The 19,452-nt window shown below is 39.4% G+C and overlaps 1 protein-coding gene across 2 annotated transcripts; it reads right to left on the reverse strand.

Annotated features, from left to right (window-relative positions):
- Nucleotides 1-8,750: 8,750 nt before the first annotated feature.
- LOC146286368 (uncharacterized) lies at nt 8,751-18,228 on the reverse strand. Of its 2 annotated transcripts, XM_084700793.1 has the most exons (18): nt 15,939-18,228; nt 15,105-15,410; nt 14,873-14,993; nt 14,379-14,474; nt 13,921-14,304; nt 13,715-13,816; nt 13,395-13,627; nt 13,119-13,297; nt 12,944-13,034; nt 12,735-12,827; nt 12,480-12,650; nt 12,272-12,389; nt 11,971-12,062; nt 11,689-11,806; nt 11,329-11,433; nt 10,873-11,073; nt 10,353-10,529; nt 8,751-10,055 (listed from the first exon to the last, which is right to left on the reverse strand). In XM_084700793.1, the coding sequence occupies exons 2-18, from the start codon at nt 15,177-15,179 to the stop codon at nt 9,841-9,843; spliced, it is 2,571 nt and encodes an 856-aa protein (XP_084556919.1). In that variant the 5' UTR covers nt 15,180-15,410; nt 15,939-18,228; the 3' UTR covers nt 8,751-9,840. The 2 variants fall into 2 exon arrangements, with proteins under 2 accessions (XP_084556919.1, XP_084556918.1); XM_084700792.1 differs by having other exon boundaries at nt 12,480-12,827; nt 15,939-18,225.
- Nucleotides 18,229-19,452: the final 1,224 nt, after the last annotated feature.

Here is a 19,452-nt window from a genome sequence, read left to right on the forward strand (position 1 = left end):
CTAGTGAGTTATTCTCAGTGCTGGAAATCAGATTTTAGTGATTATATGGAATTTTTCCTGTGGCAAGCGGTTGTCAGATTTGTCCCAAGTTTAAACAGCTGTAATTCAGTCCTATTTTGATATGTCAATGTGATTGTGGTCTGAAGATAATCTGTGTTAAAGTTGGTGAATATTTGATACATTTTGTAGGAGGAGTAGGACAAAAACGTTTTATTAATTCATTCAAAACGGCGGCATCAATTTGGCTGGTATAACAAGTCAACCCGGTATCACAGTTGGACTTTTAAGAGCCATTCTATTTCATTCATTCCTTTTACATCCTCTCTTTCTTTCTCTCTCTCTGTCTCTCTCTATCTCTCACTCACTCACTCCATCACTCTCTCACACACAAACACACTCTTTCTCTCGCTCTTCCTCACACTCTTTAAGTAAGTATTGCTGTGTTTTTTAGATTATTGTTCTCTGCTTCTGGTTAATTTGAGTGAAAGAAGCATTTCTCATAATCAGTTTGTGTCTCTCCCATTCTCTCTCTAGCTTACTTTATATAGAAATGCCAGGCCCGGGGTCAACATCAAGAAAATGTATTGCCTGCCACACAGTTCTCAATGTGGCCTGCAAAACCTGCAAGGTAGAGCAGCCACATAAGCTGCGGTTAAACAAAAAAATGATCAAATTTGATCAAAAGCGAGAGGGCTGGGCCCATACCCAAAAGAAAAATCGGACCACGTCGCACGTCAAAGACGAAGCTTATATACTGGTATGCGATCGCTATAAATGTTTCCATGCAATTCTGATTCCAAATGTTGCCATATACCTTATTAATAGATTTGTTGTTGTTTTTTTAGCTTGAAAAGTTGCAGTCTCTGGGAGTGAGGGCTGTCTTGTTGTTGTCCAGGCCTGCAAAAAAGCCAAATGCCTGGGTGTCTGAAGTGTTGACACCCCGTTGCCAGCTGACGGAGACATCCAGATCCTGCCAGCAAAGAATTCAGGACCTTTTTGACATTTTAATTCAAGGTAATTTTGTGCAATTTAGTTAAGTCTTGTATTTAAAGCCTTGTATCCCTGTTACAGATACTTTAAGGCCTTGCCTTCTCTTGAGCAGTCACAACAAGCAGTCACATTATTATTGATTCCTAAAGCTTCAAATAAATTCACAAAGTTAACCAAGCTTAAACTATGATGCAGATAGAAACTGAATCTTTTAAGGAACACATGCATATTGTCTGCTTTTTAACCCTCAATTATCTCTCTGATAATGACAGGAATCTGTGAATTTTAGGACAGTGAGTGTGTAACAATTATCTTGATTACCGGGCAAATACAAATGTTAATGTAGCGTAATTTTTGGGGGGGGCAGAACTGTGTCTGCAGCGCAGTATGGTGAATTATAACAACAGGCTCAACCATTTTGCATGTAGCCTAATGACTTACATAATTAACTAATTGTCTAGATGTTTGTGGGTGTACGACAATTTAACAGAGAATCAATATAATGCTTTTTTGTCAACACAACTTAAGCAATTAACACTGTAGGAAATGGCAGTCTACTTGTAGGCTACATAATTTGCATGAATGTACTCGGTCATTGGCATTTTGTTAAAATGAATGAGAAATTACCTTTATGATTTGCATAGGAACCTAGATAATGTAGAGGTTCTTCTTCTTTTAAGAATTTAAATTGTGATCTGAAAAATGTAGGTCACTAGCAACATCAGCTGCATCACGGGCACTGCACTATCAATCTATAAATCCAGAAATCTGTTTGTCATCGACATCTTACTCACAACTGCATCACAGGCACAGTGCTTTTTCAGGATTGTGTGTGTGTTACTTCATCACTGGCACTGTGCACTATCTAGTGACAGTTCCAGGAATCTGTGTTTGTCTGTTTCACCGACATCTTAAGTCACCGACTGCACGAAGGGCACTATGCACTAGTCGTATTATTATTTGGACCTTTTTAGGGGTTAACAGAGGAGATTCAACAACTTTTGGGGGCTGAAGTATGTGAACTATTCCAAAAAAGAATTCTGGCTTGTGACTTGCACTTGCTGTTATTGACTGACGTGAAACATGTTATTGAACTCCAGGAATTTGCTTTGGTTGAAATACAACAGGAAGGGCAGGCTTTGATATGTTGAAGCAGCATTACAGTTACAATGGTCTATGTAATACATTATCTATTCACACATTTTGCCCCTCCCCCCCGCTCCGCCGGCAAACCCCACCCTACCTCCTTAACTAACACATCTCTGCGGGAAACTCTGATCTTGATAATCTACAAGTGTATTGAGCGCTTGTTTTTCGGCAAAATACTCATTAATGGGACACTTAAACAAGTATTTATACTTAAATATTTTTACTGGGGAATAATTGTTATTTTCCAATGTAGGCTGGACCCTACAAGGTACTGCAGAAGTGCAACTGGAGGCCTCAGTCGGACCACCTGCGGCCTCAGTTGGACTTCCGAAGGCCCTGACTGGACCACCTGCAGCCTCAGCTGGACTTCCGAAGGCCCAGACTGGACCACCTGCGGCCTCAGCTGGACTCACGAAGGCCCTGACTGGACCTCCTGCGGCCTCAGTCGGACTCCCAAAGGCCCTGACTGGACCACCTGCGGCCTCAGTTGGACTTCCGAAGGCCCTGACTGGACCACCTGCGGCCTCAGCTGGACTCACGAAGGCCCTGACTGGACCTCCTGCGGCCTCAGTCGGACTCCCAAAGGCCCTGACTGGACCACCTGCTGCCTCAGTTGGACTCCCGAAGGCCCTGACTGGACCACCTGCGGCCTCAGTTGGACTCCCGAAGGCCCTGACTGGACCACCTGCGGCCTCAGTTGGACTCCCGAAGGCCCTGACTGGACCACCTGCGGCCTCAGTTGGACTCCCAAAGGCCCTGACTGGACCACCTGCGGCCTCAGTTGGACTCCCAAAGGCCTCAGTCGGACCACCGGAGACCATGACTGGACCCCCAGCGGGTAATATTAGATATCCTCTCTCTCTCTTTCTCTCTCTTTCTCTCTCTCTCTCTCTCTCTCTCTCTCTCTCTTTCTCTGCAGAACATGTGCTTTTGGCAGACTACACAGGAGGTAGAGCAAGAGAGTAAGAACAAAACCAAGAGAGAGAGAAAGAAGAGAAAGGTATAGTGACAGTGAGGTAGAAAGGGAAGGTGAGGGAGAAAATGAAAAATGAAGAGAAAGGGAGAAAGAAAATTCAAGGGAGAGAACCAGATGAACAAAGTCAAAATTAATTTTAGAATGAGACTAAAAAAGCCCACGTCTTGTATCTTAATATAAAAGGATGTAAAAGTAAAATGTAATGTAGTGGAACTGGTCTTCTGTATCTCAGTTTTGAGGTCAGTCTAGCAATAGTAATTGAAATGCAAGTGAGTCAAACAAATCTTCTTGACAATATAAGTGTTTACTTATAAAACATAGAATTACAAGTTCACAATGCCAAAAAACGATGTTCACTCCCTTTCTCTTTTTATCCATCTTCCCCCCTCTGTCTGTTCTACTAGTCTTTCCTTCCACAAGGGCATGTTCTCAGAGTGATCATCAGCAGGCACTTTTCTCATCTACTACACACATTATTGTTTGTAGTTGTAGGAAAGTATTGTACATTATAGCGATATATATATAGTCATGTATTTAGGCTGATTTGATACCAAACAAGATGCCATGAGGTTGGGTGCCACCTCGAGTTTCAGACGCATGTATCATAGGTCGTAAAAGGCTGCTTGCACAAGCAACCAATCAGCAATATTTTGTACATAATTTAAATGTTTCCTGCAATTGTTGTATTTGTAACAGATGAAAGTGTCGAAGGAGTCTGTCCTGCTCCCACAACAGTGCTGCGTAAAAGAAAAGGTGTGTTGATGTACAGTAGAATCCATACATTTGAATTGACATTAATTGTTGTGAGGTTTCATAAAGGCTGTGTTTGTATTTGTAAATTACTGTGGCCTTCTAGGTTTGGCAATGTCTAAATGTTTTTATATTTGCAGGAACCATTGACAGTTAAATGACTATCAACAAGACAAGATGTCCAGAAAGTGTGACAGTGCTACTAACACATGCTTTTTGAGCAAATTGTTTTTTTCACTCAAAGCATGTTAGTTTCTGCTTTGAGAAAGTGTTCCATACCTCCCAGCACTGCAGTAGATTGATTCGCACAAAGCTTCTAGTTTAGTGTAGCGTTAATGTTTGTGAATTAAATATTGTTCCCTTACAGAATGCCCACACACAGTGACAGAGAGCCAGGATTTTTACCCTGTCAAGAGGGTTACCAACCTCAAAGTTATTAAGGTTAAATATAATCCCACTCAGACACTACACAGTTCCCCCCCTACCCCACCCACAAAAATAACTGGCATCACTCAACTCCTTCCTTAGGGTTAGGCCGTTTTTGATTACACAATTTATAAGGCACTTTTCAACTGTAACAACTTCACTTTAGTGGCACATTTCTGAGGTGTTTCTGTTGACAAACACACAGTTACTGGAACCTGATTTTGATGTACACTTTGGCTTTTAATTGAGCTTTTACTATATTTGAATGATATTAAAATCTCCTGGAAAGACCCAGGTGACAGAACATTCCAATTGGAAAGTGCCAATAGTATAAGGGTAATGGTCTTGAAAAAGTATTGTATACCTTGCATAGATTTGAAACTAAAAAAGTCTTAAAACATTTTTAGGGCCAAACAATGAAGCAGGTGGAGTGGGAGCCATGCAAACTCTGGTATGTATGACTTACCATGGGTAACACTTGTATTTCGGTGAGGTGTTTATTTCAATGACACCATTGTTGACAAGTAAAAAAATACAACCTTAATTCAAAAATACAGAAATGGTCTGTTATTGCATTACAGCCTTCGTCACTAATAATTGGATTAATGGTGCACATGAAAACATATATTGTCTCAAAGTAAAATTCCCTCCTATCATTCATTAGTTGCCAAGCAGTTAATTCAATATTAAATAGCAAAGCCTCAAATGTCTTGTCTCAAAAAGGTGAGTGAAGTGGCTGAGCCGTTAGAGAATCAGGCTAGTAATCAGAAGGTTGTCGGTTCAATTCTTGGCTGTGCCAAATGATGTTGTGTCCTTGGGCAAGGCACTTCACCCTACTTGCCTCAGGGGAAATGTCCCTGTACTTACTGTACGTCGCAGACTAAATGTAAATGACTGATGAAAATGAATGATACTGAGCAGTTGGGTTATTTACCAAACATGTAAGACACTTATGTATAGTGCATACCAAGTAGTGATTCACGTCAGAAACAGAATGGATTATAGTACACAATAACAACACAAGACATCCACCATGTGTTCTTTAAGATTTTCTTGACTTAAAGGGACAATTAGGTGTTGCCCCCTTCTGAAATGGACTCTAGTATGTTTTTTTGACCTTGTCTGTTCTATATTGTAGTTGACCAAGATTAGCCAGCTGTGGAGTTATACAACATAGCTACAACCAAAACATCTGAAGTCATTGTTTATTTTTGTGTTACAGTGGAAAGAAGTGGCCGTTGGAGTGGGTGGCAGATACGGACACCATTTGGTATCCATTAGGTGCCCATGTACCGAAGATGCTGTGCTCTGTTTTATTCCAACTATAATTAATAATAATAAGTATAATCTTTCTTTCTTTCTTACTTCTTTCTTCAATAAAACATTTCCAAATGAAATTGATTCTCCTTTAATGTCGCACACTGTGTATTTAATAGTCTACGTCATTATATAAACATCCAAAATAATACTGTATTACGATTTAACTTATCTATTGTTTGTCACTATGACTGGAGCTGTCCCTGGATCGCACATTTATATCCTATATATCTTGTACACAAGGGTGTATGGCGCTTGTATATTGTGCTATGGGAAATGTAATATAATGGAATCTTTACGGTAAATGAATGAAAGTGGAATAATAAGTGTAGGCCTATATAGCCCCTTAGCCAAATGACCACAGTGGCAGGGAGGTGCAAGCAATAAACATACGAATCTTAAATTAAGTAAAAGTACAAAAGTTTAACTATTTCTAAGAACTAAACAATTTAAGAATAAAACAATTTAAATATAACATGTATATAAGACTAAGAGTGAGCAGCATGAGTGGTAAACATAGTGCAGTCAGATACTGAGATAAAGGTGACTTATGCAAGTGAATCACACGCAAGTTCTGCGTGTGATATAGCACCTCACAGTCTATTCGTAACATAGTGTACGTCTTTCTGTGTCCCTCGATTTGGTATATTATGTTACGAAAAACCGAACCACAAGGTGGCGCTTCACCCGAAATGTCACCTAATATTTGTGTACCTTATCGCTACGCAACGGAACCCTGAGTTAGCTGAAAGCTAATGATAGCTAACTGTCTTTCTGGAAAACAAACGAGATTCCAAACAATCGTAAAACGAAGTAATCGGATGGTTTCTAAGAACATGTGTTTAATTATGCGAAATTACACATGATGACAGACCAAACCGGCTAAATATAGCTACCAACTAATCTTGCCATACACCATGATATAAGTAGGCCTAGACTACACAAAAGGTGTGTTCGACTTCATGCAGCGCCGGCGGCGCGGACCAGCCAATGGCATTCACAATTCAAGTCAGCCAGGCCGGCTGTCGGTACCGCCGGCGCTGCATGAAGTCGAATACACCTAAAGTCTCATGGGTAGGCTAATCCCTCGATGCGTCATCTAATTTAGAATACTACTCCATTGCCAACTAGGGCATTTAATGCTTAATTTAATGCGTAATCTTGATGACCTCTTCAACACCTCATTATATTATAATCTATTCATACTTTGTATGTGATAAATCGTTAAGATGTTCTGTTTTCAAACCCTAAACATGTAAACTTTGAAACATGTAGTTGAACTACAAATATGGCGTCGTTCAAAATCTTGATTTTGTGTTTAATGGAATACGTTTGTAGTTCTTTTAGTAATTTGTGTTTTACACCAATATCATCTCCAATTTTATATCAGATTAATCAGAAATGTAAAATGTACATGTATTATAGATCAATAAGCATTATATATAATCAGCACTACAAAGGTAAACTTTGGAATGTCTTTTTTTCATACTTTTTATTTTATATTATATTCAAGTTTTGAATGTTCTTGTCACACTGCATAGAATGTCTCAATGGAGCAACATGCAAATGTTCAGCCCGGTAGCAGCATACATTGGAGTACAAGACACATTTTAGATTTGGAAAATGAACATTTCAAGGTGGCGCTGTTGAGCCTCTATCTGACTTAGAGGTAAGGCCATATGAAAAAAAGTATTTATTAGTCCAAAATATTTGTCAGGGCAAGCCACAAACATGTACCACCAAGGACAACAAACCCCTAACCCTAGCACGGTCTGTTTGACCATGTCTTATGCAGAGCAAATAGTCATCTTTAAAGTTTGGGGATAAACAAATGCACAAGTGGGTCTGTACCCTGATATTGTTTGTGCTAAACCAGGACTATGTGCCACCTAAACATAATTTGACTTTGACCACTGATGTAGTCTATTTAGATTATGAATGGTCTTGGAATCTATACTTGGAAAGATCCTCACTGCAATGGCAGATTTGGATTTAAAAAATAGTTTGTCATACAACAAATTCAAACCCATTTTTGGAAAGATCTTAGCTTGCAGGTTCATTTATGTAAGTTTGACACATTCCTGTAAACCCTTATCTGATATATTGACTTTTGAACCCTTGCCAGGGGTCACCTTAAAGCCCTATATTTAGTAGTAGGATGGTAATTAGGGTTAGGGTTCCTTTCATGGCACATAGTACTGGCTTGGTACAGTGAATAATTGGGGTTAGATAAACTGTGTTTTTCAGTTTCATAACCCTAGCCCCTACAGTGGATCAACAGCGCCACCTAGAAAAGGTAATTTCCTAAAATTCAATTCAATTTGTTTTTTTAGCTGAGGCTAGGATCAGCCTGGGATTTTGTATTTAGACCAATATTGACCCTCTTCACATCATACTGGAACCATGTTTGAAGATTATTATGTGAAATAATGTTTAGTAAAGGTTACATATAAAGACATTTAAATGTTGACTTTTCGAGTACTGATACATTTTGTCTTTCATAAAAGACCAATGAATGTATATTTGTCATATTAAGTGATTTAAATGTAACTGAGGACAAAGATCTTCTCATAAAATTAGTTTTAAAATTGAAAGTAAAAATAGAACTACATTTCCCAGAACCCCGCCAATATGTTTTACCGCTAATATGTGCCATATTTGTAGTCCATAAATTAGTAAGTAAGTTCACGATGGTTATCATTTTAGCGCACATTATATAAAGACCTATTCAATTACTTTAAGAACTTGTATGAGTCTTACCACGTGTTCAACAGTCTAAAAATGAAAATATATAATTTATAATTCATATAGCCAACAGTCTAAAAATGAGAATATATAATTTATAATTCATATAGCCTACCTTCATGCCATCAACATTTTAAAGGCATGGATTATTCTGAATGTGACGTCATCACGCCACACTCCCAGTACAGATTATTCATATTCAGCCACAAGGAATCCATCATTTAATATTGTATGCAATGTGGTGTTAATAGGATAACAAATTTACATCCGCTTGTAATGGCCTAACTTTTAATCTAAGTCTTCTCTTCATAGGTAGTCTACTCTTACCTACACCAAGAAAAGGATCAGACGGTTGCTTGTAGGCTTACATAAGTGAGTCCAACCATGCAAGTCAATGTTTATAAAAATAATACCAATGTTTATTGGACAATAAAACACAAAACCCATGGGACACAAGAAAGTGCAATATTAGACCACAAATAGTAGATAATATACTCGGAAGTACAAGGAGGCCGGGAATGTAGCTACCAGGTTGTAAAAACAACGATCTGGCGGTGAGTAGAGGGCAAACCAGGGTATGTCACCGCAAGTTATTGGGAAACTGGACTGCAGGTGTGGATCTTGTGCAGGTAGGATGGACTGGATCACTGGAGCCTGGAGATGCACACAAACACACAGAAACAGAAAGACAGGCAGAGCCTGTGGAGAGCGTAATACAGGTAGACAGAAAGAAGGGTTAGTATGTAAACAAAAAAAATGCCACAAACGGGTGCTCGGAAAGCACTTCAGAATTGAGGAATCTTAAATCAGTGGTGTACAGTCTAACTATACTAAAGGTACAAAGTCTACCTAATACTAAGGGGCTTAAGTATGTAAACATTTAGAATTATTATTAATTTATTATTTTAATGACATAGCTATAATATACAATATAAAAATACAATAGGGCAACATTGTAAAAATATGGCAACGTGTCATTGTGCAGATAAAGTGTTAAAGTCAGTGTGAGCCCTTGGCCTTGAAGAGGCCAGCAGTGGATGGGTAGAAACTGTTTTTGTGGTGTGTGGTATTGGTCCTGATGGACTGCAGCCTTCTGCCGGAGGGAGTGGCTGAAACAGTGTCCAGGGTGGGAGGAGTCGTCCACAATCTTTCTCGCACGCCTCAGGGTCCTCGAGTTGTGCAGGTCCTCGAGGGTAGGCAGATTGCAGCCTTCTCAGCAGTGCGGATGATACGCTGCAGTCTGCTCTTGTCCTTGGCAGTGGCAGCAGTGTACCAGATGGTGATGGAGGTGGTGAGGATGGACTCAATGATGGCTGTGTAGAAGTGCACCATCATTGTCTTTGGCAGGTAGAATTTCTTCAGCTGCCATAGGAAGTAAATCCTCTTTCTTGGTGAGGGAGCTGATGTTCAGTTTGCACTAAATTAATTCCTTTTGATGGCACAGTAATAGGAAACGTACACATCCACATATTTACACATCCACATATTTACACGTCTTCATCACTGTCATCGGAGCTCTCATGATGAACCTCCACAGGGTCCCCCAGTATCTCCTCAGGCACATCCTCAAGGAGAGAAGCAGCACTTGGTCCTAAAGCCTGGCTGTAACTGAAGCACACAGCCTGGAACCTCTCCTGCACATCTGCAAGTTTTCTCTTCAGAAGACACAGTAGCCCTCGATGACCCTCGTCACTTAAACTGCCTGGAAGGAAAAATCAAAGAGAGGAATGACAATACTTCCATGAAGTTAGTGTTGTTCAGCTAGTCATAACTAACTTTACTGAAAAGCTACAATACAGATCATTTATATTCAGCCACAAGGAATCCATAATGTAACTCTTTGCTATTTAATATGAACTGTTGTCCAGATTTGACTGAAATTCCTTCCTTGTTGCAAGAACGGGATCATTCGGTTTAGTACAAAGGATCAGCCTTATGTACAATACATAGTATCCCCAAAACGGTTGCTACAAGGGGATAATAAAAGTTAGCTTCTTACCACAGTTTCCTCCAGAAGACATCTCTGATGTTATTGCCCTAATGCTCTCTGCCAGCCTTCGAAGATAAGTGCAGTGCTGTCTCATCTCCCTGATCAAAATGATCTTCTCCTCTTGGAGCCTCAGTGCAGACATGTACACGTCAAAGATTTTCTTTTTGGTGAGGATGTTGCTGTATTCTGAAGTCACACAAATAATAAAACAGTATTTTAACCCTTGTGCTGCCTTCGGGTCACATGACCAAAAGGTTCATAACAAACCATCGTTGTGTTTACCCAATTTTACCCAATACAAAAGCAAATAAAAATACTTGTCTTTTAACCTTCGCAATGTGGGGGGTCTGAGACAGCCCAACGGTTAAAAGAAAATGCTTAATTTTGTTTTTGTATGCGGTAAAGTTGTTGCAAACGACGGTGGGTCACAATGACTGATGGGTCAGAATGACCCGAAGAGAACACAAGGGTTAATTTGGCTTAATTATGCACACAGACACAATAGCCTTAGAGAGAAATTGTTCCATACCACTGTTGTTCACTTCCCATGGCCATATGAGACTGTCTGCCCCACTGTCTCCTCCCACCACACAGAGTCCATTCTCCACCTTCTCCTCGGCGATGCACTCCTCATCTGGAACCTGTTCATTGTAGCTCTTGATTGAATCGAAGAGTTTTCTCTTCTCATCACCCAATTTCCTTCGTCGCAAGTGGCGAATTTTGTTGCTGTCTATAGTTACACAACACAGGAAACATGATGCACAAGCATGTATATGCAGATCAAAAAGTTAAATGCAATACTGTTAAGACAAATAATTATAAATTAAATAAAACTAATACATCAAAATGTAAGAAAATACATAAAAGGCACATCATATCTGTAAAATATAAAAAGGCGAGACAATTTAAAACTAAAAACATGAAGACACAGAAACAAGCCAGATAAGACATCTGCTGATGATCTTAATCAACTTTATCAACATACCAGTGTGATTATAAAGGCTGGCTTTTTTTTGATGAACACCAAGAAACATTTGTTCAATTGCTTTCTGAAGATGATGTTGGTCATCAGAGGTGGTAACTACAGCATCTTAAACAAAAACAATATATGTCAACAATTTTGATGTATTATTGAAGGTTGTACATTCAAATTGTTTCACGTTCAATGCTTAAAGCATTCCAAGTTCCAGGCACTCCAAAATAAAGGAAAATGTAACAAGGAAGAATATGTTAAAAACCTTTACTGTAATGGCTAAATCATTAAACAAGAAGGAAAATAACGCTAAATCAATCACACGACAATATTAGCCAACTACTTTCAATAATGTCCATTAAAAAAATATACCATCAGTAGCCCACTGTGTAACATCATGCACCCACTGCTGCATGCTCTCCTCAGGACACCCAAGCTCACTGGTCAGAGCCACCATTCTCTGAGCCTCAGCTTCCGCCTTTTGGAAAGTCTACAGTAAAAACAACAAACACTAGATCTTTGACTTTGCCATCTTATTGTCATCTTCCAAAATTGAATAAAATCATGAAAAGCATTGTATATATCTGAGACACATTTGTTATATGTTAATCCGGTAAGGAAACCTGATCTTGACTAATGTTATCTGGTCAATACCTTGATATATCTGCGGGACAGTGCAAGATGAAGGCCATCCTGCTTCCGTCGGTTCCACCCAATTGCATGGATGGTGAGCATGTCATTCCGAGCTTTTAAACAGCATAAATAATGTGATATAGGAAAGTTCCATTAATGGTCATTAATGGAATTGTATTAATGTAGTTTTATTAATGTAGAATATTATACATATTATATGTTGTATAATATATACAACAGAATATTAAGAATATAAGAGCTTTCTCTCATGCAATCTCACAGAAAGTATTAGACAGAAAGAATAAAAATAAGCAACACTTACCTGATTTGGTCATGTACTTTGTTGTGAGGGTACAACGAGACAGGTAGCTGTTTACCATCTCCACCTCCTCCCCTGCTGTCGTGCCAGCACCCTCCTGGTTTTTTTCACTCCAGATAATCTAACAAAGTGTGAAACTTATATTACAATCATATATATTATAAGTTATAAAAAATCTATTTCAAATGTCATTAGAAATAATATGTTGTACCTCACACTTGGTTGAATGGGCCTTGGCATGCATTACAGACAGGAATGGCTTCATCTGAAGGAGAGGTTGGAGTTCCAAGATGGAGACTGCCATCTTCTCCAGGTAGGGCCAATACTTGCACGCTATGTCCTTGCAATAGAACTGCCCATTGGTGGCTGCCTGAAGCTCCTTCTGCAGGAACAGTGGATACGCAAATATTTCCCCCCTGTACATGTTGAGGGCCTTGAGTAGCACTCCGTGTCTGCAAACAGCCACCTCAAGGCCCTCTTCATCCAGCTTGTTTGCTCTTCTGGCAGTCTCACGTGCAGCAGACCACTGACTGGCTCCACAGGTTCCTCTGCCAGGATTCTGGATGGCAAAATGATTACAATAAATGAGAATTTAGTAATAGAAAAATAATACATTTCAAATGTTTGGCCACACAAAGCGAGGATGCATCATGATATACAGTATATTTGACTAACACTTTTCATGTTACTCCTGATCTCCTCAACAAATTGGTGCACATCAATGTCTTTAGCAATGAAGGTCCCATCAAAATACGGTTCCTCTGACCTTAATGGAGTAAGAAAGAAAGATTATGTTTAGCTTCAGACATGATTTGTTTAGTTCATTTTACAAAGTATAAAAAAAACGAACCCCTTTGACTGTCGAAATCGGTACAGTTTCCTGTTGCCATCTGCACAAACAGCAAGCATGTTTGGTGTACATGCCGGGCAGGTGAAGTGGTCTGCACTGGCTATTTTGTCACATTGGTACTGGCAGAATGTGTACTCCATGAAACTCCGTTGGAATATGTCTCCATGTATTTTCCCAGCCTGTACATTTGCAAGTTGATTAGTAAAAAATTAAATAGCGACACTAATATTCATTTATCTTTAATTAAGGAAACTGTGATCCACACACTGATCTTACCCTTCCATAGTGACATGTCCTCCTCTCCAACATTCGCAAAAACCCTTGTCTCGACAAACCGGGTGCCACAGTTTTCATCTCTTCAAAGGTGCTGAAGACGTCCACAGCAAACAGTGTGTCAGCATTTACGGATGCTGGCCAATACCCACTTTGAATGAGGTCACTCCTGTCAGGTGTCCACTGTGCCAGACATGATCTGCACAGCAAGTGTGGCAAGTGCAAATCATACCGACCTAAATCAAAAATAAGTCAATTAAATGCTTGGTTATTTGCTACACACGAGACAATAACAAACTAAAATATAAAGTAATTCTTCATACCATTTATGCAAACCAGAATTATTGCTCTGCCAGCTGATTCTGCAATGTTTGCAGGGCCACAAGTGCACAACTGGACAGGTCTCCCAGTAGGCAGTAGACGTACTGAGGTCAGAAGTTCAATTATTAGTGAGGAAACTTAAATGTCAAATTCAGATTGTAATTTAAGAATAAAAAAATTATAGACTGAAGAACAGACACATTTCTACCTTGTTTGAACAGTGTGTATATGCCATCTTTTTGCATACAGCACTCCGTTGGGTCAATGGGCTTGTAAATCCCTTCGATGCAGGACTCCCTGTTATGGAGTGCAAGTTTTGCATGGATGCGGATGTCACAATCCATACACAGCCACTCCTCTGGCATGCAGTCTCTGCAGCGAATGATGGCAGGAGATGTGCAGTGGATGCAGTTCTTCTCTGGTACCACATTGCAGGACAGCAAGGAGCTAAGGTGATAAGACCTTGCTTTCCGCCACTCCTCTTGGGCTGCTGATTGGCGCAAGCTCCATGATGTGGACGTTGAAGGCGCCTCACTTGCACTTTGAACTTCGGGTGATGTAAGAATGGCCTGCAGTTTCTGCATCTCACTGTCTGAAGGACAAATAAAATGATCATGTTTCGGGATTTTTGCTCACTTGTTTAGTTACATTAAGGTGTCATCTTACCAAATAAGTGCTGAGTACAGTTTAACTGTGTCACTGTGGGAACCTCCTCAGCTGACTCCAAAGGAGTAGAGTCCTTACTGGTAACCACGGAAACAACTGATGGAATAATAGAAAGGAAAAAGATAATGAAAAACGTAGATATACAATGAAAAATATACTTTTTCCCTTTCCCTTTATTTGTCACATACACCCTTTTATAAGCAACCCACAATCAATTATCCTTCCAACGAGACAGGAAGTCCCTACATGGCTCGGGGGTGGATCCAATCTACCAGATACCAGATACCTGGACTCAACCACCACTCCCCTCACCACCTCTCTCTGCCATCTGCCACAAAATGTTTAATGACCAACAGGTTTACACAATTATTTTTCAGCCCACCCACTAATCAAACTCCCTTTGCTTTTGTTTACAATGAGGGCAGTTATACAATAGTTATACAATATAAGATACAATAATTTGATCACAAATTATCTCGGAAGACATGTACTACCTGTAGCTGAACGTCGTGAACGTGTCTCTCCACTTCTGCTCCTTTTGACCAGTGGACGTCCATCACCATCTCTCTCCACCCAGCGGACATCAAATGCACCTTGAGTGGATGCTGCTTTGCCCTGCGTTAGAAAAAGTGAGCATTGTATGATAACACTGAAATACAGAAAACTCTGAAGCAGTTTATACAAATTCCAACACTACAAGATTACTGCCTTGATAAAGACACTCACTTTGTTTTCAGCAATAAACATGTCTGCAAGGAAAATAGCATCCTCCGCATTGCCTATGTCTTGCTGAGCAGCCATGGCAAGATACTAGGCTAATTTAGAGAGAGAAAGAGAGATGAAGAGAGAGAGTGTGTGAGGAAGAGTGAGAGAAAGAGTGTGTGTGAGAGAGAGAGAGAGAGAGAGAGCTGTAAAAGGAATGAATGAAATAGAATGGCTCTTAAAAGAGCCGTTGTTTTTTTTTATTGAAAGCGAGAAGGTAGATGACTGATGTTCAAAGAAGGTGAATGAAGGTGGTGGGTATAATAGAATCTGTTGAAAAACAAAAACATTGTTATTTCTCTTGCAGCAACATTTCATTGATTTCTTTGTCATAAATGCAGAAATGTATCAAAATATAGAAATAACTGGGATGCTGTTACTGCGTATTGTAAGCAACTTTATAGGATCTAAAATGAATTACATTAATTAAAAATGAGTGATCAATATAAAGGGCAGTAGATTTTTTTTCGGAAGTACCTAACATGAATCTAGGTATAGCTTTATTAATCGACTTTAGCAAGCATTCATTTTGAACTAGCATTTAAGCTAGCCGTAAAGCCGGTAACTACAGCTAACTGCTAAAGAGAGCTAAGCTAAATGCTAAAAAGCGCTATCGCTAACTAACGTCAAACTACTCATTCGGTTTCATCTAACGTTAATAACCCTCGGCTCTCTAACAGCCAAATGAAATGCAATTAAAATAACAACACTCAGGCATCCAAAAACGTTTTCAACAAACAACATTTTCATTATTTAGCAGAATTATTAAAAGGGGGGAATCGTCTATCTCCATCTTACCTGCTTATTTCTGGTCTGTGGGAGTTGTTGGCAGTTAATTGAATTATCGCCCCCTGTTGGTAGTCCTCCTTCATACACGCGTGTAATGTTCACGCCTTGGCGAGGCAAAACGTGACACTCAAACGCTTTTCCAAGTGGACCAACGTGACTATTACACGCTTTTGTATGATACCGGGTTGAACAAGTTACCATGTGTCACACATTGGATCGCCCCCCTAGAGGTTAGAGGACACATATCTGTAAAGCACAATAAATCTGACTCTTTTTGAGTATAAATCCCCTGAGATTGAAACATTATTGGGGTGTGCTTGCCTTCGGCGAGCACAAACCATTGTTATCTCACATTTATATTATTATTGTGAGAATGCTGTTAAGCATATTGTTGTTCTGTTTCTCTTTATTGTTGGAATGCTGCTTCAGCATTCCAAGTATTGTTCTTTGAATCTTTAATCAACTTATTCTTCTATTTCTTCCGTGGCACCTTTCAGCGCCTTCAAATTTTCAGCTATTAAAACCATTAGACTATCAAAAAATTCCGCAGTTTCAGGCCATGGGGGCTTTGACTTTTCAGCTTTGTACCTCTATTAATATACATCAATATTCATAATATTTTTAACATGGGTTTCCAATTGAGTTTCCAATTGAGTTTTCTTTCAAATCCTTTCAAACTTCTTAAAACTTCTTCAACTTCCAAATCCTTCTTCTTCCTCAATCTTTCAACTAGAGCCACCATTTAAACTTTAAAACGTTGACAAAACCCTAAACTATTTTTATATAATTCAGCTTTTTGATATATATTCATTTTTTTTAATATCACTATGTTTCACAACTTTTTCAAACGTTTCTGAGATTTACATGGGTATTTACGAGAAAGCCCAGAGTGCAGACCGAATCGCTTAGAGCGGAGGGGAGCTTCGGATGTTGTTGAAAACATATTTCTAGTTTGCCAACATTGCCACAATTTTCGCTCTTCATGCTTCGTTTTTGGATCAATAGATAGCTAATTTTGTGCTGGTTGCAGACAGTTGTCTGTGGAATCCAAAAGACTTACACATTTGTTCAGAGCCCCACGAAAGCGAGACTAAGTCCAACTCTCGCCCCATAGAGTCCAATGCAAATGTGGTGACAAATTCGTCACAGAAAACCAAAAATAACAAGATTTACAAACTGCCGTTATAGTCGTATTTCTGAACGCACAGACATATAAATGACATCTCTGGTTTCAGCAGAGTCTTGGGTCTCGGAAAATATCTTTATTTTTTGGATTGGACGTATAGTTTTGCGTCTACGTTAATTTGTTTGAGGTGTGGATTCTTGCTAAATTTCTGGTATTCTCTGCCCTCAGCGCATTAGCAGCCACAGCTGCACCATCACCGTGGCAACCACACAAACAAGCGCAGCTTACACAAGTGATTGGTATTAGCTGATTAGTGGAGACACAAGACAAGCATTCAGTCAACTCGTCTCATTAAAAGACTAAGAGCACCACAACACAACTACTACCACTACTGATACTGCTATATCTTATGCCACACTACAACTACTAATTCTGAAGATGCTGCTAATATCTCTTTTGCTAACTACTATGCTAATGCTACTGTTTTGTTGTACTACGCCACTGAGTGCGTTCACTTGACCATGAGAACCCCGATAGCAATTGTCAGTTTATGCCAATAATACGATTACTCCGTTTACATGTGTAATTAGTTATGCGATTACTCAAACACGTCTACATGATTTTTTTAATGAATTGTTGTGCTCCACGGACAAAACTTGCACCATCATTCTTCTGCAACAAAGTGTCGCCGTGTCTTCCTGTATCAGCCCCACTACTGCTGTATGTTTCATTCAATCAAAACATTGAATCCTACTAAGAAAGAGGAGTACACGCACTCAATGATAGGCTACATCTGCTACTCATATTACTATCCCAACTATAATTTCAGCTGTTAAAACTATAATATTCTTGTTACAACTAGCTAGCCTACGTCTTCTGTTTAACAGTTCAACTTTCAGCTTCTCCCGAATTGTAGGCTATTTAAGCTCTTAGCTTTGTTGATGCAGTTTAGCTTCCACACTGCCTCTTGAAATTAAACTATTTATTCGATTGCTATTTGACCAGAAAATAACAAATTTGACCAGAAAATATTTAGCAAATTAATGTTAACATCACGAAAAACTATGTCCAGAGGAGATAACAATGCCACCTAGAGCAGGGGTTCTCAAACATTTCAGCCGACAACCCCTAAAATAATGGTGCCAGTGACTCGCGACCCCCGCATCCACGGAGGTGGTTTACGTATATGTGGAAGTAAAAATAGGCCCTGGACTTTGATCCAGACCTGCCCACCAGAATTGGCCCCCGTATACACCACCACAGCTGCCCTGCTAATGCATGCACATTCTGAGTGAGATGTGATGCTAGTTCGGAAGATCAATAGTTAATGCGAGCATGCGTAGCGCGCAATCCAATTTTTTTGCCTTTATATGTGCACAAGGTATTTTTTGAGCTTTGTGTAAAATAAACAAAGCCGTTTTTAAATGGTAAAACTTTGTGCGTAGCAAGTAGCAACCCACCTTCTGACTTAAAGTTTCAATAACTTTCCGCTATGTTAAATGACCGGACTACTTGCGGAATGATATGAAAGATGTGAATTAGAACAGCACAAAACCTGTTGCCAATGACAGCGGTCATAAACTTTTTGCAGCGATGAATATCGAGATTACAGACCTGCGAACGCAGACATTTAACCTACATATGGCCCATACAACAGAACTTTTTGGAACATTCTGAAGAGCCGTATAATAACTATTTTCAAAGGATTTTTTATGGATGCTAATGGATGTTAATCTTTAAAAATCTCACGTACCCCCCGGACTGCCTTCACGTACCCCCAGGGGTACGCTTACCCCCGGTTGAGAACCACTGTGTTAGATGATGCAGTTCAGCTTCCTCACTCCCTCTTATGTGTGAATCATACATTTTTAAAATTAATTTCAGCTTGCGGGTATTTTCTCATTTCTGTATTTTCAGCCATTTAAAAGAATTAATTTCAGCTTTCAGCATTCCAACGCATTTTCAGCAGGAAATGCATGTTCTAGTTATTGTGTTCTAGTCATCGGAATTGTTCTTTCGACGTTTTTTGGCCTTTAACTAGTCCAGCATACTTTCACCGATTCCTACAATTTTGGAATCAAAACGTTCAGCTCCTTCAGGAGATGATGGCTATGACTTGTGGTATTTCTCACTTTTATACTTTTAAAAGAATTAAGGTTTTTGTGCAAATTATTCTCCCATTAAAAGTAATGGTAAATCCTTTCAAATCATTAAAAAGCTTCCTCCTCTTTCAAAGTTAACTGCTTCAGCATACGTTCAGCTAGAGACACCATTCAACTTTTAAAATGTTCACAAGACATTCAGCTATTCCTAAATGATTCAGCTTTTTAAAATATATTCAGCCAATTTTGAATTGTGACAGTTTGAAATACATGAAAATGTAGCTCCTTCTTGATT

Source organism: Hypomesus nipponensis, chromosome 6, assembly GCF_054491055.1.
Source record: "Hypomesus nipponensis isolate SF chromosome 6, ASM5449105v1, whole genome shotgun sequence".
NCBI lineage: Eukaryota > Metazoa > Chordata > Actinopteri > Osmeriformes > Osmeridae > Hypomesus > Hypomesus nipponensis.

Coding starts and splice junctions, on each gene's coding strand:
- LOC146286368 (XM_084700792.1), bottom strand. CDS start 15,179: ATGGCTGCTCAGCAAGACATAGGCAATGCGGAGGATGCTATTTTCCTT. Junction 11,074..11,328: donor CAGCCTTTATAATCACACTG/GTATGTTGATAA, acceptor GTGTAACTATAG/ACAGCAACAAAATTCGCCAC. Junction 10,056..10,352: donor GTCTTCTGGAGGAAACTGTG/GTAAGAAGCTAA, acceptor TTTTCCTTCCAG/GCAGTTTAAGTGACGAGGGT.